The sequence below is a fragment of the Apiospora kogelbergensis genome, assembly GCF_038363985.1.
Source record: "Apiospora kogelbergensis strain CBS 113332 chromosome Unknown utg000001l_segment0_segment0, whole genome shotgun sequence".
In the NCBI taxonomy this organism is placed as follows: Eukaryota; Fungi; Ascomycota; class Sordariomycetes; order Amphisphaeriales; family Apiosporaceae; genus Apiospora; species Apiospora kogelbergensis.
In genome coordinates, this window is record NW_027117418.1 from 7,023,152 (window position 1) to 7,047,269 (window position 24,118).

General features: G+C 54.1%; 6 protein-coding genes across 6 annotated transcripts; 3 read left to right on the forward strand and 3 right to left on the reverse strand.

The window, feature by feature from the left end:
* Positions 1-14: 14 nt before the first annotated feature.
* PG998_002266 (proteasome component C1) lies at positions 15-1,092 on the forward strand (the record flags this gene model as incomplete). The annotated part of the gene is made up of 3 exons (XM_066869084.1): positions 15-66; positions 145-369; positions 439-1,092. Exons 1-3 carry the CDS (start codon positions 64-66, stop codon positions 1,090-1,092), a joined length of 882 nt encoding a protein of 293 aa, XP_066737499.1. The 5' UTR covers positions 15-63.
* A 452-nt stretch (positions 1,093-1,544) lies between these two features.
* Positions 1,545-3,866, reverse strand: PG998_002267 (FAD-binding domain-containing protein; the record flags this gene model as incomplete). The annotated part of the gene is made up of 5 exons (XM_066869085.1): positions 1,545-1,868; positions 2,002-2,657; positions 2,769-2,868; positions 2,934-3,174; positions 3,259-3,866. The coding sequence occupies 5 exons, from the start codon at positions 3,864-3,866 to the stop codon at positions 1,545-1,547; spliced, it is 1,929 nt and encodes a 642-aa protein (XP_066737500.1).
* Positions 3,867-4,683: 817 nt separating this feature from the next.
* PG998_002268 (DNA polymerase phi-domain-containing protein) lies at positions 4,684-7,829 on the reverse strand (the record flags this gene model as incomplete). Its single annotated transcript, XM_066869086.1, has 3 exons — positions 4,684-6,277; positions 6,330-6,729; positions 6,785-7,829. The coding sequence occupies 3 exons, from the start codon at positions 7,827-7,829 to the stop codon at positions 4,684-4,686; spliced, it is 3,039 nt and encodes a 1,012-aa protein (XP_066737501.1).
* Positions 7,830-15,100: 7,271 nt separating this feature from the next.
* Positions 15,101-16,798, forward strand: PG998_002269 (uncharacterized protein; the record flags this gene model as incomplete). The annotated part of the gene is made up of 1 exon (XM_066869087.1): positions 15,101-16,798. The coding sequence occupies one exon, from the start codon at positions 15,101-15,103 to the stop codon at positions 16,796-16,798; it is 1,698 nt and encodes a 565-aa protein (XP_066737502.1).
* A 2,058-nt stretch (positions 16,799-18,856) lies between these two features.
* On the forward strand, positions 18,857-21,556 carry PG998_002270 (uncharacterized protein; the record flags this gene model as incomplete). Its single annotated transcript, XM_066869088.1, has 5 exons — positions 18,857-19,863; positions 19,938-20,059; positions 20,123-20,943; positions 21,048-21,160; positions 21,307-21,556. The coding sequence occupies 5 exons, from the start codon at positions 18,857-18,859 to the stop codon at positions 21,554-21,556; spliced, it is 2,313 nt and encodes a 770-aa protein (XP_066737503.1).
* Positions 21,557-21,993: 437 nt separating this feature from the next.
* Positions 21,994-23,749, reverse strand: PG998_002271 (uncharacterized protein; the record flags this gene model as incomplete). Its single annotated transcript, XM_066869089.1, has 3 exons — positions 21,994-23,355; positions 23,427-23,670; positions 23,736-23,749. 3 exons carry the CDS (start codon positions 23,747-23,749, stop codon positions 21,994-21,996), a joined length of 1,620 nt encoding a protein of 539 aa, XP_066737504.1.
* Positions 23,750-24,118: the final 369 nt, after the last annotated feature.

A 24,118-nucleotide genomic window follows, 5' to 3' on the forward strand; every position in this document is an offset into this window, starting at 1 on the left:
TGGATCCTCTCCGCACCCCATCCCACACCACCACCGTAGCTCCCCTCACAGCAATCTGTCAAGATGGTAAGCCGTTCCCATCCAACAGCCGCATGGCAAGCTGCTTTGTTGTGACCCGTGAGCTAACCCAAACGATCCCTGCAGACGTCGATAGGAACTGGCTACGATTTGGCCAACTCCATCTTCTCCCCCGATGGCCGAAACTTCCAGGTCGAGTACGCAGTCAAGGCAGTAGAGAACGGCGGCACCTCCATCGGCATCCGTGCAAAGGATGGTGTAGTCTTGGCAGTCGAGAAGGTCATCACATCCAAGCTGTTGAAGCCCAGTGCCAACAAGCGAATCGCAACCATCGACAAGCATTTGGGAGCTGTACGTACTAGCACACGGCTTTTTGAGATGTATGCATCATCTACAAATAGCTAACAATCGCTCCGATAGGTTTACTCCGGCATGATCCCCGATGGCCGCCATTTCGTAGACCGAGCTCGCGACGAGGCCCGCTCCTGGCGCGATACCTTCAAGACCCCCATCTCCACCTCAGATCTCGCCTCCCGCATGGGTGGCTACCTCCAAGCCTACACCCTCTACCAATCAGTGCGACCTTTCGGCATCACTGCCATCGTCGGCGGTTTTGATTCGGAGCTCGAGGCCCCCGTAGACGGCGAGGTCGGCAGCGGCCCCTCTATTGGCGCCGGCGGCAAGGTGGAGGGCAAGCACGGCGGCCCCGGTCTGTACATGATCGAGCCGAGCGGCATGTACTGGGGCTACTACGGCGCTGCCACAGGCAAGGGCCGCCAGGCCGCCAAGGCCGAGCTCGAGAAGCTGAACCTGGCCGAGGGCGAGCTGGACCTCAAGCAGGCCGTCAAGGAGGCCGCGCGCATCATCTACGTCGCGCAGCAGGACAACAAGGACAAGGAGTTCGAGCTCGAGATGACCTGGATCAGCGGCGCCAACGGCCCCACCCAGGGCCGGCACGAGGAGGTGCCCAAGGAGCTCATGGAGGAGGCCGAGCGGTTAGCGAAGAAGGCGCTCGACGGCGACGAGGACGAGGACGAGGACGAGAAGAAGGATGACGACAAGATGGAGCTATGAAGAAGATAACGATATGATGATATTGATATCCTGCCCATCTTGAAGAACGAAGAAAGAAATGAGGTTTACGCATGTACAATACGGCGAAAGCACGCCAAAGGCGAGGCAAGGCACGCCGGAGGCAGGCATTGGGATGACGACATAGACTAATCCTATCAAGAATCTCAAGCATCGCGGTCAAACAAACACCGTCCTCGTGAGGCTGGATGGTTCTTGGTATATGAACGATTCAGCCTCAGGTCATTGACTGTATCGAGTTGGAGGGTGCCATGAATTGGGTTTTACGTAGGTCTTATGCGGTGTTTCTTCCCCACGACTCTTGCGTGATGTCACCCCCCTATCCCTGGTTTATTCATATTCTACATCAAAACAATAAACAGGTTAGACGCATTTAATCGCCTTGACAGAAGACCTGGCTCTATGGGGAGTCTGATTTACATAGTCCGATACGCTCAATCCGACCGACAGAGCCTCCCGTTCTGCGAGTTTGGGTATCCGTCCACAGCCTCGACACGCCAGCCCTCGCTGCCCACCGTCGTCGGGGCCCAGAATAAGCTCCACGGATCCCAAGTCCGCTTCACTTGCAGCAGCCGTGCGTAGTTGTCAGACCCGAAGAAGGCCTGCTGCCAATCCGGCTCGCCCGGGTCCGCCTCATTTATGTACGCGCCCGCGCCCGGCGACACGTCCCGCAGAAGGCCCGTGTAGCGCTGCATCCGCGCGTCGCGGTCGCGGGCTTGCTGGCTGGTGTAGTTGTCGGGCTGGACGTCCATGAGCATCTGTGGCAGGGAGGGACGCGAAGTTGGTTAGTCATGTCAGACAACTAGGCCCGCCGGGATCACTCGTCGATGGCTAGACTTCCTCACGTAGGATAGGTAGGCAAGTGGGGGGTGAGGAAGTACACCGACTTACAGCATGCATCAGGTTCTCCCTCCACGCGGGATTCACAGCATTGCCCTCCCCGGGCCAGCCGGCCACCTCGCGCGTCGGCGACGTCAACGTCCCGTGGAAGTAGAAGCCCTCGTCGTACCCTGCCTCGGTCGCAGTGCGGATCGCCGCCATGGTCGCGTTCCAGCGCGCGTCGTCGGCCCAATTGGCCCGGGGCAGCAGCCGCGACCGGTACCGCGTGTTGACGGGCTGGTAGCCATTGCCACTGCGTCGCGAGGCGCCGTAAACGCTCGGGTTCCCCGTCGTCGGGTCAGCGTCGGCAGTGGCCAGGACCCTCGCGCGCCGTAACGAGGTGTACAGGGGCTGCATGATGCGGCTCACTTCGTCGCGGCTGCGGTTGAGAAAGCTGCTGGTCGTCGTGAGGCGCAGGCCCCCGCCCGCCTGCGGGTAGATGTAGCTGAAGCCCTGGCCGCCCTCGCTGGCTTCGATGACGTTGCCGCAGAATCGGTAGTACAGTCCAACGCCGGCCCAGAAGGCGTCTGCATCGCGTACAACGATGGCATCCGTGGTGGGTTCCGAGGGGCCTGAGGAGGAGGGCAGTGTCAAACTTAGGGAGGTGGTTGTTAGGTTGACAGGTGGGTAGGCTTTGTAGATGGCGGAAATGATGATGCCATATGTTGCTTTATCATGCCAATTAGCAAAAGGAGGCCATACAATGTAAAATTCTTTCCTTCCCTCAAACCAGATGTTATGGCCTAAAGAGATAAAAAGGGGTAAGATTCGTTTCTTACCTCCACCACCACCGCGCAGAGCGAAGAACAGATCCGGATTCGTAAACGGGTCCGCTGTGACATAGCGTCCATCCGCGGTCACAACGCGGAGGGCGAGCACCTGGTCCGCGCCCAATCCGAGGGTGGAGGACACAACCGAGTGGCCACCGCCGCCGACCCAGCCACCCACGCCTCCCACGGTACTGCCCCCGGCGAGACGACGGTGATGCCGCCGTGCGATGCCATGAAGTTGGAAACCTCCCACGCCTCGACACCCGTGCCGAGACGCGCCGCCATACCTGTGTAGCTTCCGTTTCCACTGCCAATGGTGTACGCTGGAATGTACTGCATCTCCTTCATGTGGTGAACCCAGACGCTGAGCGAGCCGGCGCCAACAGAGCGGCCGCCGAAGTCGTGGCCCGTATTCCTAAGCAAGTGGTATGGGGAGTCAGCTTTTCTGCACTTTCCTCCGCAGACGATGAAAGTTGAAGGGCTTGATTTCGACCCTTACTTGATAACCAAACGGAGGCCCTTGTTCCTGGCAAAGTTGACGGCGATCTGCACATGCTTCGCCACCGTGGCGTTCACCACATACTCCGGAAAGCCGCCGCGGGTGCAATTCCTCCCCTGAACCATGGTCTGGTCCGTCGCCAAGCAGGTGCTCCCCTGCGTCCACTGCGCCAGCTCCGTGAGCGGGTCGTCGAGCCAGAAGTGCGTGGACCGGGCGTCGTGCAGGAGGAACAGGCAGCGCGCCGCGTCGTAGGCGGGATGGTCCGGGTAGCACACCGCGTACGCCGGCTGGGGCTGGAGCAGGGCGCCGTCGAGGGAGCTGTTGAGGAGCGTCCACTCCTTCTCCGGGGGCCAGCGGCTGTCACCCGGGAAGACGCGGCAGCGTTGCTGGGGTGGCTTGGTGGCGGTTGTTTCGGCGCCGGCCGAGGCTCGATTGCCAAAGGCGATGGCGGAGAAGTCGCCCACATGCTGTTCGGTCAGCTGGATCGAATCGGCCAGCAGCCCATTCTTGGTGTTACGTCTCTCCTGCTGCTCTGGGAAAGACGTAGCGGAAACTCCCAGGCTAAACGCCCCGAGAAGGACGGCCACAATGGTTTGGATAGAAGGCATCATCACTAGCACAAGATACTTGTATGCCCAATGCCAACGACCACGACGATACCTTTTCTCTTCTTTTTATGCCTGGACGCAATATCTCGGATAGATACCTCTCTCTTATAGGATATGCATGTGCACCCTTCTCCCCACCCCTTTCTGATCCAGTGCTTTTGCATATCACGTCTACACAATATCCGTCAGTCAGTCAACCCGCCAGCACTTCCCGTGTCATGGACGGGAGTTTGCGAGGGACAAATGGCGGAACACGGGGGGTCACCACCTCGGCCACGAACAATACCCTCTTTAGGCAGGTGGGCTGAATAATTGCCTCGACAAGCCCTGGTTGCACGGCAGCTCGCCGTGGTAGCTGGCGCTGACTGAGGTTTCATTCGCTGACACTCCCACACGGTCACGAGGCGCCTACCTTCATGCGGTTTAAATCACCCACAGCTGCAGGCTCCGTGTGTGGGTGACTTGGCCTGCTAAGGTATCGCAGGCAGGGCATTGCGCTCCTCCAGCAACGCTTATCTAATAATTGATCATCAGCTTCGAAAAGGCTTGATACCGTTCTCGCCAGGTGTAGTAGCAGTGATGGCATGTTGCCGAACAACTCTGCCGTTCTTGGAAACCATGCCACCCTACACGGGATATCATATAGAATCATACTGCAGATCCGATCGTTTTCCGGACTGTCCGAGCCTGCTGTTCCTCCCGGGTAAGGGTAGCGAACAGGAACAACCAGTCGAAATGTATTTGGGATAGATTCTTTTGCTACATAACGCATCTAACCTTTTGGGGTATCTCGGATAGGTACTATATCTACACATGCTCACGCCTTGGCATTACTGGCATGGCCCTGACACCAGTTGATCCAATCTGTAAAGAAAGACGGCTGTATCCGTTTCCTCCCAAGAGTCCAATCAACCTGGGTCTGGGTATAGACAGCCGCAGCCCGCTCGAGGTTTTCCCTGTCGGCAGCGAACAGACTGGAAACGACCAACAAGCTTGTGGTCGATACCGCCCGGGCAAAGGCGTGTGTGCTGTCCAACGAGGCCTCCTCGTGGATCTTTTGCAGCAGCTCCACCTGCTTGTCCGCGTCGGTGGTAGAACCTTCCGTATCGCCTCGTCCCTTCTTGAAAACTCTGGCAAAGTTGAAAAGAATGTCAGCCGCCTTCTTGGCGAGCTCCTTGGTTTGAGTCGAACGGATAAGGCCAAGAAGGGGCAGGACAAGTTCGAAGGCCAAGGGATTGTGCGCCTCCTTTTTGAGGTAGATATCCAAGAAATCGAGCACTCTGTGCTTGAAATGGACCATTGTCGCTCGAGCATCCTTCTTCTCCTTGCTCTTGTTGGTCTTCTGGGCTCGTTGCTTAAAGACCTCGACCAACTTCTCATCCAGCGCCATCATCTCCGAGTCTGTCATGTCCGAGTCATCATCCGATGTTTCAGCAGCGTTATCCTGGTCAAGGCGATGGCTCTTCAAAACCTTGGCAAGAGCATCATCCAGATCGGCAATGTCTTTCGCCTTAGCATCATCGTCTCTTTCTGAGTCATCATCCTCTTCACCCTCAGCTTCCTCGCCATTCAAAGTGACAAACTCGACATCAGATCCAATCTCTGAGATCTCGTCCTCGTCATCATCAATGTCGTCACCCTCGCTTCCACTTTCACCTGATTGATCTGCGTCTAGCATCTCTTCATCCTCGGCGTCGAACAGAGCCTGTTGCCCCTTCATGTTCTCTTCCGCTGCAAGATGCTCGGTCAGACCTTCGAGAGCATCCGCAGAGAGCTGCGGCGTGAAAGCCTCGAATACCTGCTGTGTGATCTGTCGCATCAAGGGAGATTGCCTAGACACCATTCCAAGCAAGATCTCGACCAACAAAGAAGATGCCGCGGCGTCAGTCTCCTTCAACTTCTCTGAGCACTGCTTCAAGTCCTCCAAGGTCGTAAGGGCATCAGCATCGCCGTCGTACAGCTGCAGAATGGTGATGGCATAGAGCATAGCAAGACTCAGAGACGGGCTGCTTTCCGAACCCTCCTTCTGGCTTTGCTTCGTTAGCTTACGCAAAGACTTCAATGCCGACTTGCGCTCAGCTTCCAGATCTGCGCTCATCTTGACTGCTGTTGGCTCTACAGTGACCACTGCGTCACACAAGAAACGATAATCCGAATGGCGCTTTGTCAACTTTGCAAGTGCGGATGCCAGTCGGCTGCGGAATATTTGACGAATCTTGTCAGACAACTCAGGGGCGAAATTGGCCGAGCTGGAGTATGAATTCTTCACCAACTCTTCAAGTGTAGTTTTTAGCACTACATCTTGATCTCGTTGCAACTCGCCCGGCTCGTCTTCCGATGACTGTTTACGGACACACATGAAGAACACGTATCCAGCATACACTTGGCGACATTTGTCTACCTCATTCTCCCTGCTTAACTGTCAGTAAAATCACTGGAATTTGATTAGGAAGGCCAACCTACTCTTTGACGACGACAACAGGTGCTCTCAAGAACTTCAGAACATCCACAACATTGTCAGATGTAACATGCTGTAGGATCTTCTCCACGGTGTTCAGGTGTGTTTGTTGGTCAAAGTCGTAAGCTCCGTTCTTACCGAGAAACTCTTCCAAAATAGGCAGAAGGGAGGTCGGTTCCGTCTCTACAATACCCTCGACTATCTTCAGTGATTTGGTAGCTGCTCGGTGGAGGTAACGATCCTCTTTGGCTGATTGGTTTATGAGACACCTCATCAAGTTCTTTGAGAACAGGGCCTTGATAGAGCTGGTTGACTTTTGAGCGGCAAACCCCTGCAAGAACTTCTGGAAAATCATCAAGCCGCGGAACTTCTGTGCTTCGGTAGCGTTCTTGGAGAACAAGCCATCTATAATCGTTAGAGAGAGAGATCTAGCCATAAACAGGGACGGGGAACAACTTACCATCAATTACTGTACTCCAAAAGAGCTTGAAGTCGCCAGCATCATTTGTCTTGCTTGTCTGGCAACGCTCAATGTAGTATGCCAAAATCAGATCCCACACAAAATGTAGCTGGGCATTCCAACTGCCCGACTTTGCCTTGATCACCACAGCATCTTTAGCGCCATCGTCTTGCTTCACGTTGTCCTTGAGCACATTTGCGAGTTCCGGCAGGCTCTTGGTGGCCAAGGGGTGGCTCCATGGTTTTGAGGGCATCTTTATTTCTGGGTAGCAGGTAGTAGCCCTGAGCCAGAGGCCAACACCCTCAGCCGTTTTCCCCAAGCCAATCTTGATCAGCTGTTGGATTGTTTCGATGGCCTTGGCTTCGCCCATTTGCGGCAGGGTCTCGAGGATGAGCCAGACGCACTGCGAGCGCAACCAGACTTTCTTGTTGGCCAATTCCAGCAGGAGACCCATGACCTGGGACCACCTGTCGTTATCACCAAAGAGGACCTTCGACTCGATGAAGCACTGTAGGCCAAATAGCTGTCCATAGTATAAGTCCCTCTCCTCTTGCCCCGGCAAAGCCCCGTTCGGTTTGGTCTTCTCCAGGAGGATGTCCAATACAGTAGAGAATGGCAAGCCAGGGAACTTTGTCTTGCTGAGTGCATTGGGACCGAAAAGCTGGCCAAGTATTTCCGTCAGTACGAGACTGAATCCGACTCTTGATGCATTGCGGGAGCTGGCGAGGCCTCGGAACAGACGCTTTTCGAGATGTCGCTCAAGGACCGGTTCTTCACTCGCAAGGAGGCCAGTGATGACAGCATCTGCCGCAGCAATGCGCTCAGCACTGTCGAGACTGCCGAGGAGGTCATAAACGTGCGCCTCTCGCTTTCGTTCGTCGTTGGTGGTTACTTGGGCAGAGAAGGGAGATTTGTCGAGATCAAGGTGGGCGGCTCCATCAGCGGGAGCTGGTTGCGAGGCCTGGGTGCCATCTTTCGACTTCTTACGCGATGGCAGGACGTCGTTCGAGTTGTTCTTAGCACCTCTCTTGCGTTTGCTTCCCATCTTGACGTATGCTCAGGGTCCAATGGGCAGATTTGATGCGACGATATGCTGCATTTGCATTAATTGCCATGGGTATTGACTATCACTATCGCCCATGCTTCAGATAAGATGGCGCTCAACTTTTTTTTAATTTTGCCGACCCTTACCACCCGGTGGCAGCTCCCCGATCCCCACAACGACCCCGCCATCATCGCCTAGCCCACGAGCTCTAGCGCTGTTGCTCGTTGCTGGGTTCACGTTGCTGTCGACCCCTAATATGTAATTAGTTGCTGGCGTAATGGCGAGGGTTACGAAAATGGAGTCACAGGCGACATATACTGTATGGAACTCCGAAACCCAGCTCGTGGGATGACCCTGAATTTGGCACCGGCACTATTGACCTCATCATTACATGCGAAATGACCACGGTGGTTTCCGTGTGGAGGTATATGTCTATCTGGGGCCATCAGTTGCCTGGGAAGCAATGAAATTTTCATTTTTCCCATGAGGAGATGGATGGGGCTCTTGGATACTAAGGGATGCTGCTAAGGTGTTAAATTTGTCACGAATCGCTCCCGAGCTGTCCCGGGCTCCTCTTGCCCCCTAAGAAACGGCCGAAACAGAGCTCCAGTCGATGGAAAAAATCCAGAAGCCCAGAAGCCCAGAGGCCCAGGAGCCCAGGAGCAAAGAAGCAAGCATAGCCGTGTTAGAGCTCAAGATAGCTGCCGCCAGGGTCCAGCAAGTAAAGTAAGGGGCGGAAAAAGACTTGTAAAAAAATGTGATGCCGGGCTGCCGGAAGCAGCAACTCCTACAAACGCAGTGGGCAAAGCGCTTTGACTGTTGCACCTGGGACCCTTTTTTGGTTGTTTGGTCAGCCTCGAGTCAAGCAAGGGCCAGACATGGACGATCGGTGAGACTATTGCGACGTTGTCAGTCAATGCTAAAACACATCATCGTCCACTTGGTTCCGATATGACTTCGCACCGTACCGATTGTCTCTCAACCAGGACACGACGTCTTGCTTTTCCAGACAGCCGGAGTCAGGAACCAGGGACTCTAGCACTCGCCACATTCCGAGAAGCTATCGGCCAGGCTGGATGGACGTGCGAACCCAGCCGAGGTTCAGTTGCAGCGTAACGACGGTGACCTGGTGACCGGCCAATCGTCACAGCCCACACAGCCGTGTTCATAACCGCCAGCGCAGCCACCCAGCCAGAGTCGATGAAAGGATCGTAGACCCTGCTCAGCTCTGCAGCTGACTGCAGGAAAGCTTGTCCGCTTGTGGCGTAGTCTCGTCTCGTGACTTCGCGAACAGAGCTGACTCGAGGCCCTCTTTGGCGGGATGGCGATATGTTTACTTACGACGTAGTAGACGCGTAAAAGATTGTTTACTTGACGCCTTTACCCCTCATTTGGGAACATAAAGCCTGCTTGGACTGAGGGGGTCACGAGAGGATGGATCTCAACCCAGAACCCTTCCCCATAGGCGCCCCACTGTTCCTTACTGAACATCAAACACCAATGCAGAACCACACCACCACCAAGACACGATAGGGAAGAGGGATCCGTTTCGCAGAACCGTCGTGCATCTCGATGAGACCAGGCCCTTTTATGCCGTGAAGCACACAGCTGCAGCTTGCCTACACCAAGCCCAATAGACAAACTAGTGGCGGGCTGCCGGAGCCCGTGGCAGAGCCGTGGGGATCGAGGTCGCTTGCCGGATGAGGAGATAAAGCTGACCATCTCAGTCTACCTTGGGGAGCTGAAGCTGCTGAGACCCGCGAAGCGAGGGGTAAGAGACCCATTCCCCTCTCCCATTGGACGTCGGCTTGTATCCCCCAAACCTTCGCCGGCTTGCTTTTCATGCAGTCTGCGTAAGGATCGGAGCTTGCAACTCATGGGCCTAAGCCGTTGTGGTCGAACCGCAGAAGGCGGTCAGCAGATTGTGTGGTGGTGCATAGGACAGATAGATAGATAGTGAGCGGCTCGAGACAGAACTTGTCCTGCATGTCATCTGGTGTGCATCTGGATGCTATCGTCGTTCAGGTATGCCGACATGTAAACAATCAACAAACGAAACAAAATACCGGGCGCTGCTGGATCTCGATACCCTCTTCTTAGTTGCGGTGAAGCGCGATCCTCATGCAACACCATTCCCTGATTTCTCGCAACTCGCAAGAACGGCCTTCATAGCGATGCTAGAATGGGACAAAGATTACTTCAGGATTCCGAAAGTGAAAATGACGATTGTTTTGTGCGCCAACACGAGGGTCGCGCCGAAGATCAGTAGACCGGACCGGAAAACTTGGCCTGAACTCTGGGGAATGACGTCGGCCACCGATTCATGAGATCGGGACATAGGACGGGTGATCGAAGCTTTCGCCCTGGCCTCCTCGAACCATCGACAGAGCCACGCGAGCGCTATTCATATCCATTTTAGAACAATTCCCGAACACATTTGTTGCTTGTCGATTGCACGCCTACTGGCTTGATCCTTGGTATTTTCCATAGTGTTTTTACCCCCTACTTCGGCCAGTTACCATAATCGCGGTCTTAGGTGTTGTGAAAAGGCCAAATCTCCAGACCCAGGCCTCCTCGGCCTGTCCATAACGGTCGGCCCATCGTTCATCTTCATCTCTGGGTAAAACATTATTTATTATTCCCTACCTCATAAGCGCCCATTTTATGCCTACGTTTCCGGGATAGGGTGACCCAAGGTGAATTTCTCCGATGCGGCTCGAGCTGCCACCGAATTTGACCGATGGAGCTTGCGCTTGTTTCTTCCAATCACACAAAGACACGCCGAATATTTGATAATATTTGATTTCCGCTCAGGGCAGTGAGAGATCTCGGGTTTGCCTGCTCACATCCGCTAGCACATCCAACACTTCGGCATTCCCTTCTCTTCCACAAGACTGTGCTCCCGTATAGTATACCAGGTATAGCTATGTAAGCCTTGAACATAACACAAATACCATAACAAAACATACTCAACATAACAGAGCAATACGGCAGCATAACACAACAGAGACTGAATCATCTGCGATGTGTTGGCAGCCCACTCCGCGTTATTCTGCTCTTCGGGCTGTGCGGTGATTGGGTCGGGAGCGGACTTAGTAAACAACGATGCCCATGTCTATCATGAGCATTGTCAAACCGGCCAAGAACGTAAGCACTGCAGGAGTCTGTGACTGCAACCAAGTTAGGTGCATGTGGACTAGGATCCAAAGGGGTAGTTCCAGGGCTACTGTGACTACTGCATGCCTACTGCATGCTCTTCCCATTGCTTCCGCCTTCGGGTCACTTCGGTCACTTGTCACCCTCATCCTTACGAGTCTTCTGTCTTACGAGCTGAACTTACCAGGCTACTTTCTCACGCTGCTGCAGCCAAAACCACCACTAACTATCCTCCCACCCGTCCTGCATTACTCGCACTGCACGGCATGGCCCAGCGGGGGCTCTCCCTGCACGCTTGCCCCATAGCTGCCCGGGGTGATGCTTATTCACACAGCAACCAGCGAGGAACCGCAGACACTGATTCGGCCAACCAGGCCAGCCAGGCCAGCCCGAACCCGCCCAATCTCCAGAAGTCTGGTACCGTTGCTGTTAAACAGAAACACTGTTTCTTCCGCTGTGTCAATGCTCTGCACGCTTTCGCTGCTTTCGTCGAGGAAGCGAGTTTCAGGCATGCAGAAAAGCTCTTCTTTGGTAGGATTGATTCTTACCCACAGGGCTGGTCAATCATTCGACACCTAGTCCACAGCACTGTGTCATACCAGCTGGAAAGTATATACATCGGGTCGGGGATATATGTAACCCAGCCGTCCGGCAGTTTGAAATCATCGAACTGTAGGTACGGTGCGCGGCAAATGCAAAATGGAGGCCTTCTCGCTTCCCGACCCGCCTAAGCTATAAGTCCAAGCCCGTTCCAGGCCTGCGACAACGGGACTGTGTAATTTGCAATATTGAAGGGTCCTGGAACCCGTTGGTTTGGACCCCTGATGAATTCCGGGTTGAGGTTATCGTCGCCCGTTAACAAATCTCACGTGTACATGGGGATTGCATGTCTCATGGTATGATGAGAGCTGCTGGACATCAGGGCATTCCTAGTTTAGCGAGATGATGTGCGGGCATCGGGGAAGGCGCCTATCATTCCCATGGCAATTGGGGACTCGTTCGTTGTGTTCGAGAACACTGCCCTCCAGAAACTTTAGGAGCCATTGACAGCTGAAAGCGTGCCATTTGGCGCTGAGCGAACGCCTGGAATGCGCGCCGTGTTCCATCCTGTTGGACCAGGGCTTAGCCTCCTGTCGCCGCCGTCTGTCTTTTGGTGCAAGTCTGAATCACGCCGTGCGATTCGCTGCTCAGACCGACATTTTGTCTCTTGCTAGCATCTGGCAAATTAATATATCTCGAAACAGACTGTTCGAATCGTTTTGGGCTTGGACTCCTCAGCCCATTCGACTCAGCCGCCAAAAGAAGAACCCCAGATCAGAGCAGAGGTTAGACCAGAACGAACACATTGATTGTACATGTATGTAAGCCGATGCAAAGCCCAGGTGACCAGGCCCTCAGACGAACGAGCTGCACGATCCTACTGGGGTATTTCCGAATGCGGAAACCACCCACAAAGCGGGCGCTTGGCGATCATCGTCCTGCTTCTAAAGCTGTGTCGCCTTTGCAACCACTAGTATCTGAGTATCTGTCTGTACGTATTGTATGCATCTGCAAGGGCAAGAGCCTGTGTAAAAGCCTATTGCCCTCCTACCGAAATGAACCGTGGAGGAATTCTCGTTTGACACAAATAGTTCCAAGAGCCAATTTTGGCAGTCCGGGTCTACTGATAAGGGATGGGATAGAACATAAGCCGTCGTCAAGCTTCACTTGGGTCGGCGAATCTCCTTTTTGCTCGTAAAGTACATGCAGGCCTGCCTGACCCTGCCCTGGAGCTGAGGGTATCTCTAGTGCGAGCTCACCCAGCAACGCCTTTGTAAACCCGCTATCGCAACGCAACGTGCATATAATGCTTGCAGGCTTTGGGAATGGTGATGATGTGCTTATGCCGTCTCAAATACCAGGCCTACACGACTCGCTAAAAGCCGCCGGCGATGAAAGAAAGAAAGAAATGTTTCAAAGATGGGGAAACTTGTCTCGCCAGTTTACCTAAATATTTCTTTTCTTCTTGATTCCCGCCAGGCCGGCTACTGGAAACGTTGAAGGGCAATATGCTTCCTGGAATCGGCCATCAGACGAGATGTCCGGCTGTAGACCGGCTGCCCAGATCTACGGTACGAGTACCCAGATTTCTTGTTGCTAGATCACGCAATATCTTCGCACGGCGGTGCCAGTGCACTCCATGGCCGGTTTGGGCGGGCAGGTAACGGATTAGGAAACGAACTGGTACCATGAAACCTGCCTGCTTGACGAGCAGGGTTTCAAGGGCAGACTGACAGGACGAAATGGCGCCGCTATTCGTCAGCGTCAGCCGAGTGATGTGTGGCCTTGATTCCCGGGACTTACTGTGACCTCGGATTCAGAACGGACTGCGATGGAGATGCCAATGGCCATGCACTACTGCATTGAGAGCTTGCAGCTGGTTAGCGGTAACGCTGGAATGGGACAATTCAGGTTTTTGGCAGTGGTTGTAACAACCACGATGATGTAACCAGCTCCTGCTCTGTTTCCTACTTCGGCCATGGCATGTACGTAGGACGAGCCCCAGACAGTGGGCAATTGGCATAGAGTAGCATTCGACCAGCTGGGTTAGCGAGGAAACGCCTTGGTTCCACAGGGTTGCAAGACCAGCGCTTAGCGGGTTTTGTTAGCCCGATGGATCAAATGGGGCGCGCACTTACAATAGAAGAAGTTGCTATTAGCAGCGACAGCAAGCAGCATGGGCAAGGGCATGGCATGCATGGGCGCACTCCCTCCTCCCTCCCACCTGCCCACCCACCAGGACACCCACCAGCGATAGGCCCCCGGCCCCTGTAGGTGACAGCGGTTGAAAACGCAACTAGCGTTTGCTTCCCTCTGCTCAGTAAATAAGTGCGGTTGTAGCACTACAGTGCACACCAAATTGCCCCTGACAACGCTGTCCCAGGCGTTTTTCCTGTGCTGGATAGCAACTGTCTCTGCTCTCCACCCACTGTCCCAGGCCGTCCAACAAAAGGCACGGTTGCCCACGGTTGATTTTGTAAGTTTCCCTTCTCTCACTCATCCGGCCTTGAAGTCGACAAGCTTCAGCCCCATTGCCGTGCCGCCTTTCCATCCGACAAAGCACTAGACACGATTCTTTGGCATAGACGTGTTCGACACCCTCGACAAATACAGCGAAGAAAAAAAGAGAGAGCCTATCCTCCGTTGTGGTGGTGCTTTCCCTGTCTCGTTCCTGATTGGACGTGTGTATTGGTCCCGCAGTTCGCCATATCGACTTCCGTGGTTGTGTGAACGAACGTGCTACGCGTGATCCAATCCCGCTAAGATCTGGACTTGCCAGTGTTGCCCATTAACACACAATCTCTATTCGTGCTTCTGGTGTTGGGAAAGGCGGTGATTCGCATTTATCTAGTCCTCTGACTGGTTCTTTCTACATCTACCTCTCACTTACAACCCTACCGCTGCTGTTTCGGTCTTCAACAAAAAGACCGGTGGGAAGTCTTACCTATACCGGCACAGTACCGAAAGCTTCTGATTCGACACGGCCCCCCTCCCGTTGCCTGGCAGCTGTTTGTATCCACGATCAGCAATCCCACCAACCAGCATCTGCAGAGATCTTGAACAACGACGAACTGAACTGAACCTCCCGATTCAGTCTTCAAGTCCCTGTTCGCCCTCCCGACTAAATACAATTCCTCCATATCACCACCTACACCACCTTTTCCGCCGGCCAATGCCATTGTGACAGCTTGTTGCACTTCGAAATTCCTACCCCTCCCGCCTCTCCAACCGATCTTCGAAGTCGTTCCAACTCGCCCACCTCACTGCGGATCTGTTAGCTCAGTTTCTGCGCCTTGGAACACGAATTACAGTCACAAGCAACAGGAAGAAATATAGATCGATATTTGCTACGCAGATTCATGCCACCAAGCAGCAATCTCAGCTCCACGACAACTACATCCTCCGATCCGTTTTTCGTATACAGACTTCCACGAGTGAAAGCATTCATTAATTGTGGCGACATCTTCCACTCTTTTGACTGGCCAGCTGTTTTCCTGAATAGGCAATTTCGAGGAGTATAGTCTTCCGACATTCACTAGTAATAGCTCCAAGGCTCTCGCCCGACTACCGCAAATATGGACGCCTCTTCACCGCTGGCTGCTATGCACCCTGCACCTCCTCCCACATGGGGCCAGTCTCATGACATGTTCCGCTCTCATCACTCTCACTATAGTAATTCGAACCCCTTCGGGTCTGGGACCCTTAATATAAGGGACCACCTCCAACGGTCGAAGCCCGACTACTTCAGCATTGGGTCTGCTCGTGGCTCCTCCCCCACTGCCAGCTTGGCTGCCGATCTATCCCAGAACTTCAGGATAGATGCCGAGGCGAGCCCGCGGTTCCCGACGCCTCGTCGTGCGCTGTTCACGTCCAACGTGATGGGCGGCATGGAGGGCAGGGAATACATCACCACGCCGCCTCTGCCGGCTTCGTCTCCTGTCCCCATGAGTGTGGGTGACATGATGGAGATGGATATATCACCACTCCCCCACAAGGGACTATACTCTAATACGTCTATAGAGGTTACTTCTCCTACGCCTGGGGAGCTACCTGACGACGACGACGACGATTCAATGATGATGGAGTCTCCCATCGCTCTGTCTCGCCCGACATCCATGACTTACCTGGATCCCCCGAAACCTTTAATCACGGACAGCAGAAAGCGGCTCGCTCTCCGCCGTCCTTCACTGACAAGAACCAAGGGCCACTCCACAACTGGTGTGACTGGCCGGTTACATCCCGACAGTCAAATGAATACTTTCAAATTCGGATCGCCTAGCCGGGTACCTTCGTCGCTATCTTTGGGGGAGTGTTTCCAGGACTCGCCTCCTCAATTACGTCGGCCCCAAACAGCCAACAGCCCTACCGCTAATGAGCCATGCTCCTTCCGTCCCAAGCCCCAGTTCGCTAGCCTCACAGGTACTCGCAATGGGTCCCCCATTAGCAGCCACAGCCGCCGACCGTCGAACCCTTTTAACCGACGACCTCGCCAATACCGTCGCTCACTGAGCATGTTCGAGAACCCTGCCGATGTCGTCAAGCCAAAACATGAGGACCCAGTGCCCGCGAGCTCACTGCAGTCGGTCATGGACATCGAGGATGTGCAAGACCCCGCTCTCCCTCACTTCTTCCCCGAAGGTGACAGTGATAGCATACCTCGCATTTCCCGGGAAACATTCCTCGATGTCATGGATGGCAAGTACAGCCACGAGTACACACAGCGGATGGTTATTGACTGCCGCTTCGAGTACGAGTATGAGGGCGGCCACATTGATGGCGCTATAAATTACAACGACAAGGAGCTACTGGCGCGCCACCTGTTCGAACAACCCATGGAGGGCAAAGTCCTGCTGATTTTCCACTGCGAGTACTCGGCACACCGAGCCCCTCTGATGGCACGCCACATCCGTTCCGAAGACCGAACCGCCAACGCCGAGCATTACCCTCACCTGACCTATCCTGAGGTTTACCTTTTGGACGGTGGCTACAGCGAGTTCTTTATAGAACACCCTTCTCGCTGCTATCCGCAATCATACGTCGAGATGAATGATTCGGAGCATGTGATGACATGTGAGCGAGAAATGGGCAAGCTCCAGCAGAAGCGCAAAGGCCTCGGCCGTGCCAAGACGTTTGCCTTTGGCGCCCGTGACTCCATGGTGGACGAATCGCCCACAGCCCCGGGCAGGTGCCATGACTCACCAAGTAGCATGCTTGGCGCCTCACCGATTCTGGGTTCTGACCGAACCACCACCCGCCGCATGGCCTCCTACTGACGATGATAATAATCGATTCTACTTTGGGCCCCTCTAATAACAGCCTAGCTGTTGGCGTCTTGAGTCAGGAGTTTGGTCGTTCATCCTATTACTCGCACATTTACACAAAATCTGCCGCATGCCAATTTGCATCTATGAAGGCATGCACTATTATTGCCCTTGCACGTTCTGCAAGGTTTCTTTTTTCTTCTCTTCATTATACCCTTTCAGTTCGGCATTAGACGGACGCATTGGCATAGCATCCCGGTCACCGGCATCGCTGTGAGCTTGTTGGATCCGGCATCTGATTTCAGCTCATTGGCGTCTTTGGTCACTATTTCCTTATATTGTGTTTATGAGCATGCCGACGACTGGCACCTTTTCTTTTTCGTCTTTTCGATTCTCCTTTGAGGGATCAACTTGTCTGCAAAGGATACCACACACACAATTACAACTACTCTCACTGCGAGAGATCCGAACTGCCACCTCCCTTTTGCGGAGTGTGGCAGCATGACGACTATTCACGATCCCGACGCCACCGCCATACTGGCCTCGATGAAAATTCTATGTACGAACAAACACTCGGACCCGACTTTTCCGAACACCAAAATATGATTTTTCCTTGTATATGGCAATCTGCCTAACTCAACAAAAACCGACCTTACGTCCTCATCGGATCCTGTGTGCTACTCGGCGCAATGTCATGCACGACATTGCAACGATAGAGACAGACAGTTTGGGAGACATCTCTGCATGGCACATTACGGACCCATAATACTTAAAACGACTGGTAGAGTGCAGATGGAGATTGGGGTGGGTGAAATTCCCGAGCTTCCCTTCCCGCTTTTGTTTCAGGGAATGGAAGAGGCTTATAGAGGAGTTCCCTACACACTTTCGATACTGGCGCAGGAGTCATTAGGTTGATTACTCTACCGCTGCTGTTGTACAATAGTTCCTACTGCAAACTCATACTTGGTCTGGGTGGATGGATCTGCTGCTCATGCATTGCGCACTTTTCTAGGGTCCAGAGTCAGGAGTTCTTTCCGAAAGGGTGGCTCTTTATCTGGGCCAACTGGGAGTTTTTCCCTTAGGAATCGTGCAGGCTTCAGAAATTGAACAAAAAAATTCACAAACAACATTCAACAATATCTTGATTGGAAACCATGCACTCTCTCGTGGTGAAATTCGCTGGCAGGGATGTTTCCTATTTGGTAAGCTATGATTGATTGATGTTGCTATAGTGATTCCCCTTTTCTGTCCTTGCTGAACGCCTCGTTGCTCCTATGACTCCAAATGAGGGCAAGGTAGCCGACGCTTACGGCAATATAAAATTCATTTCCTTCTTTGGAAATGCGAACGAACCATTTACTGTTGCGCAGGCAACCTTAAATTCCTTGGAGAAGTTGGTCGTCATGTTCCCCAGTAAAAAAGGGGCCTTGATTTCCTACGTACGAATATGGGGCGGAGCGGAGTCCGGATTGCTTTCCGCATCGGTGGGGCCCCGGGTAAGTATGGGGCTTCCAGGGACGGACCCATTCTGCTCTCGTTTTTGGTTGATGGCAACGATAGGTACGCCGGTACTTTAGATACACAGCACCAGGGCTGTTTGCTGTCCAAAGTGGTTGCTTAGTTGCTTCAGGGTGGCCGTATGCCCTCCATTGCACGCCAGTCCTCCTTCCCAAGATAACAGTTCGATGGGGCTGTCACACGAGTTCTGACACGAACATGATCGTACATGCGGCTTTGGCGGGATCAGTGAGAATCTGGGACATGCAGATGTGGCGTCGTCAAGTGACATGCGGATAGACTTGTACGACAAATCGAGAATCGCCGATCAGTAGCAGAGATGGCCAGTTTCATCCTATAGGGACATTCAGATAAGCAAGACATGCAGACATTGGTGCTTTCTTTTGGGGGCACACACGACCCGCAACACTCAGAGTAACACTTGCAATAGATGCATTGAAGTAGATAAAAGGGCGGTCACTCGACCTACTAGTAGCTTCCCGATAGTGGTTTGATGATGTCTCCATTGGATAGAAGCCTGAGATCGCTCATCGCCCAGAGCACTGCAAGGAAATGGCCTCTCTCAGTGTTGGGGATCTCATCCCACAACTGGCCAACTTGCCGTTTTACTTTCCGAGCTCCCGTGCCCTGCAACTTGGTGGCCAGAACTTTACTCACTGCTGCCTGCGGGCTGTGAACGAATCTCTAACAGTGAAAAACAACAACTTGACCTTCACAAACAGCTCCTTTTTCCTGCCCGACACAACCCCGGCCTTGCTACAGGCCGCCACTGACAACTATCAGTTCCCCTGCGGCGCCGAATGGAACGGCGACGCCGCGGGGGCGCCCGTCGTCCAGGTCCCCTACACCTGGTGCACGGCGCAGTGTCCTGGGTGGGAGATCTCGCACTTCAATAAACTGTCGCAATGGATCGGGCCCCTCGTCCAGTTCATCCTGCCCAGTCTCGCGTTCTGCCTCAACATCCCGCGCGCCCGCAAGTTGGCCGTTCCGGACTTCGTGTTCCGCGCCCGCCCGCATGAGCTCCTGGGCCTCGCCACCTACTGGCTCCGTTTCCTCGGCGCCATGTTGCTCATGACACTCGATACCACCATCTGGCTGTCCATATGCTTCGCGTTTGCGGGACCCATGCTCATGAGCGCCATGTGCGAGTTCGTGCTCGACCGCAAGGTTCTGGAGTTCCTGCGGCCTCCCAGTTACCGCAGCAAGACGGGGGCCGGTAGGCCGGTCGTGCCCGCCAAAGTGCGCGCGCAGCTGCTGCTCGCGGTCGTGGTGGGCAATGTCCGGATATCGACGACGGGGTTCGTGGTGAGGAGACAAGGGAGCTATGCCTCGGCCGCGAGTGGGATTGGGTTTAACGACACCAGTGGCGCAGTGATGGGGGATGTGGAGGCTGAGGCGGTAGGATCGCCACAAGGACAGCAGCAACTTGTGGACGATACTTGGGATAGAATCATGGTTATGATAGATGAGTATGAAGAGTTGAAAGAGAGGGGTAGCCAACAGGTCGGGGTCGTATCGTTACCTACGAAGCTGAAGGCTTTGCTGAACTCGCAAGCAAGGTAAGTTGGAGATCTCTACAGAGGCTAGCTTAGATGAACAAAAGGGGTAAGTTGGTTCTGACGTTGCATTCTAGTTTCGGAAGTACCATTGGCGCACCGGTTCTATTCTTTGTGGGAGGTTTCATCTATACGGTCATAGATATCCAAAACAGTCTCGGCGATAACGACAGCGCCCATGCCTTGGCTTTTGGCATGTGTAAGTTGCCCAGCTTGACACATGCCCCCTAATTATGCACTTATAACGCTGATTCCGCTGAAGGGTGGATGACCATACCTTATCTCGCAACGATCTCTTGTGCCATGCTGGCTTCCAACAGCTCCAGCGTTCTGCAAGGCATTGTCTATGATGGTGGCGATTCCCGTGCTGGCCCGACTAGCCCGACCAGGCCGGCACCTGGGTTTTGGGGCGACATTAAGGTCAGGTTCCAGAATCATTCAGTGGTGAAACGTATACTTCACCATTTTCGTGGCTACGAGCTTATTGAGCACACGTACGAAGGACGATTCCAGACGGTAACACTCTGGAACCGTGGACTGAACAAGAGGCGCTGGGTCCACGAAGCTATCAAGGAGTATACCAGGGAGTACGCGTCTACCACAGCCTCTGGCACCGCTGTGACGTCGCCAACAACAAACAACACCAACACAAGAGACGAAGGCGCCGTGGCCAATGGGCTGTCAACGCCACCAACTCTGGCATTCATCACGCCTGACGAGCTCCGCGACGGCCTCCGCCTCCGCCTCGGCGACCTCTGGAACATGTTCTGGGGCACCGCGTTCCTGCTCCTGGTGCCCTCGACCCTGGCGTTCCTAACGTCGTACAACACGCCTCGCAAGGTGCTCTCGTGCCGGACCATCACGTACCTGATGTACGCGGCGTCGCAGGCTTGCGCCGTGGGTCTGTGGGCCTGGGAGGCGCGGCTCAAAGTGCGGTACGGTGCCCGCTGGAGCGAGACCCCGTCGCGCGAGAAGGCGCTCAACTGGTGGAGCCAGGCCCTCGTCGGGTTCGTGGGCGTGTTTGCCGCCGTGGGCGGGACGCTGATGCAACTGTTGGGGGTGTACCGGGCTTGTGCTTGTCGGGTGAGTGCGGCCCCTTTACCTTCTTTTTCTTCAACTTCGTCCCTCTCCTTTTCGTGACATCTGTCCCTCGATTTGGGGTTCGGTAACATAATCCACCGACCAAGGCTTTGACTGTGGGACAGATCGCAGCGTCGCAATGGCTGTGGCCTACCGACCCTGACGCCATCGTCGTGCTGAGCACCAACACCGAGGACAGCATCCTCGCGGCCCAGGAATGGTAAGCGACTTTTGTAATTCATCTCTTCCTTTCTCAGTGTCCCGGGAGGGTCCGCTAGTCAACTTCATTGTAGAATTGACTACGACGCCCCCTGAAATACACCGTCTATGCCCTAAAAGAGTAATTCTGACGCTGAGAGGCGACAGGTGGACAGTTACGGGGACCGCAGCGGTCGTCGTTCTGGGTGTCGTGTGCGCGATGGCCTGGTGGCACCAGCGGAGGCTTCGGAAGCTGTTCTGGGAGGAGGCAGAGAGCCTCGAAACGGACTGGATCACCACCACCACCGCGGTGACTTCGTCCAGAGGTGTGGAGACGAGTGTCGTGGCCGCCACCGTGGTACAACAGCCAAACTCCTCGCCGTCTGAGTTGACGGCGCCGAAGAAGGAACTGGGCTAACCTTGCGTGCTGCTCAGTAATTTTCTTCTGTACTTCAGGGGTTATGATTTGTTATCAGATATCATTCATGGTCACGAAATATTCACTAATTTTACTCTATGCGAATAAGTCGTTCGTGGGTCTATGTAGTGGTTAGTTGTAGGTAAGTACATATTATACAATGATATTGATGCCGCTGCTCCCAGATAAGATTCGCAACTCATTAGGAGCATAGCACGGTAATGTGCTTGGTAAAAGTGGTTGGCACTTTCTGCATCTCCAAACCCGGGAATGCCTCTATCAACCAAGGGCCCCTATTAAAGATAGGATTCATCCCCTGATAACCATAAGGAGACGAAATAGAAATCAACGCATCTGTTAACGCCGTCGTCATGCAATTAATGCAGGGTATCATCGTTAAACTGTTCCCGCCATAAAGAAGAAAAAGAAGCGCCTGTTTAAGAGGTGAAATCCCACTTCTCAAATGCGGCCTTGAACTGGGTTGCATCCTCGGTCTCCTCCGCTTCTGACTGCCCCACGTCTTGCCAGCGGATTCTCTGCTCGAGATTCAGGAATTTGGCAAGGACCCTACGCGGGAGCTGGAGGTCAAAGCGAAAGGTGTCGTCAATGGGCATGACCAGCTGCTTGCCCACAATGCCCGTGTCTCTATCATCGGACCATAGCCACAGCCGGAGGAAGTCGCCACTCTCATCAACGCCCGATCCTATGTCCTTCTCCTCAAAAGCAGGATGTTTGGAGTCCTCGGCCTGGGCTTGGAAGCCGACCTCGATCAGACCCTCGCGGATTAGCTTGGCCGGAACAGGCATGAGTTGCCAATGATGATGGATATTGTTGGCTCGACTGATCTCCCACGTAACGACGCCCAGATTGTAGTTGGACTTTGTTGCAATCATGGCCTGAAGGGCTTCGCGAAATCGCGTCATCTCAGCGAAGGCTTCGGGGTTGTTGGCGTGAATGGCTCGCATAGTAGGCTCATGGGCAAGGGGAATGATGATTTGGTTACCCGGGAATGACAAGCCTTGGTCGGAGAAATGGTCCGAGGGTGGTAGGGGTCCCTTGGCCGTGGTGACGTATGCTTCTTCTCCAATAGAGCAGACCATGTGCGTTGCCAAATTCTCGTTACTAAGGCAGAAAAAGCATCGGCTGGGGCCCGGGGGAGGCGAGCGATGGCGTCTTCGGCGACGGGCTGGGCCGTCATGGTGGTCCTGGGCAAATCGGCCAGTATAGCCATCGCCACTTGCCGGCGGTCGTTTGGCGCCCCGCGAAGGGTTGAAGGGGGACAAAGTGGTCCCCGGAGGAAGAGTGTCAGGCATTTCGCCCGCCTGCAAGCTGAAAGCATACAGGGCCTTCTGCTTCGCCGCATTGCCGTAGGGTGCCATTGATATGAAGCGGGTAACCTGTTTGGCGTCGCTTGGCCCATCGGGTGTAGGATAGAAAAAGGGCTCGCGTTCGTAGAAGAAATCGGCAGGAGAGAACGTGAGGTGGTATCGTGGTTTGAGAGCAGTGCACAGCTCGGCAACTTCAGAAGAGCTGGCAACCGCATCCCTGTTGGCCGGGTCTAACGGGATCTTGGAGTTGGCCCAGACGTTCGAGGACCATGTCGAGGTTAACAGGATGTCGGTCTTGTTCGCGCCTCGCAGGGCGGTAGCGTCGCCGACAGTGTGGAACGGGAGGTGCTGCTCCTTAGACGTGCCACCCATAATCTCTCTGTCAAGAATGCCACCCAGCGTAACGATGCGGATGCCGTCAGAGGTTGTGATGATGCTGCGCTTGCCGAGGAAGTGAAGATTTTCGCATATCTTAGCGTCGCAAGTATGTCAGCTTTCCGTTGTTGCTATCGGCATGGCATGTGGGTTAGCAAATTACTTACCTCCTCGTTCTTCTCAATGCGCTCGGCGATCCGAGGAGGTAGCGCATGCGTGCCAACTGTGAAGTAGGTGGTAAGAGGAACGGCGACCTGGCCATCGAGGAGTCGCGTGATTAAGCCGTCATCCTGCTCGGCGCCGAAGAGGTTTCCGGTGATGATGGCGAAAGCGAAACTGTTCTTGGAGTGAAGTGTCGCAAGCTTCTGGAAGGCCGCCTCGAGCTTGCCGTTAAGGCTGCCAAGTACGATGCTGTTTGCTAGTTAGCATCTCGCTAGAAGGCTGTTGTCCGTGGGCAATTGGAAGCGAAGGCTTACACTTTGGAAGCCATGGTGACGACGTTGGGGACTACTTTCCCGGAAAAAGGGAAGTAAAGTTGGGGAAGAGACAGTGGTGCTCGAGACCCAGTGCCAGCTAGCTCAGTGACGATGAAGGCTGTGAGAAGGCTCGCTGGTGGTGGTGTTATTGATTTCAATTCACCCAATCAACTGACTGAACTGAAGTTTGGAAGAGCTGCCGCCAATGCCTGCAGCTTCCGAACCCACCCAGTTAGCGCCAGGATGTGATGTGATGTGGGGTTGCAGCTGCTGTTGAAGTCCAGCATCCGGCATTAAATGCATTAAATGTCAGATAAGCTTATCGATAACGGGGCCCGTCAAAAAAAAGTTCCAACTTCTTTGAGTAGAGACTGTCTCTCTGC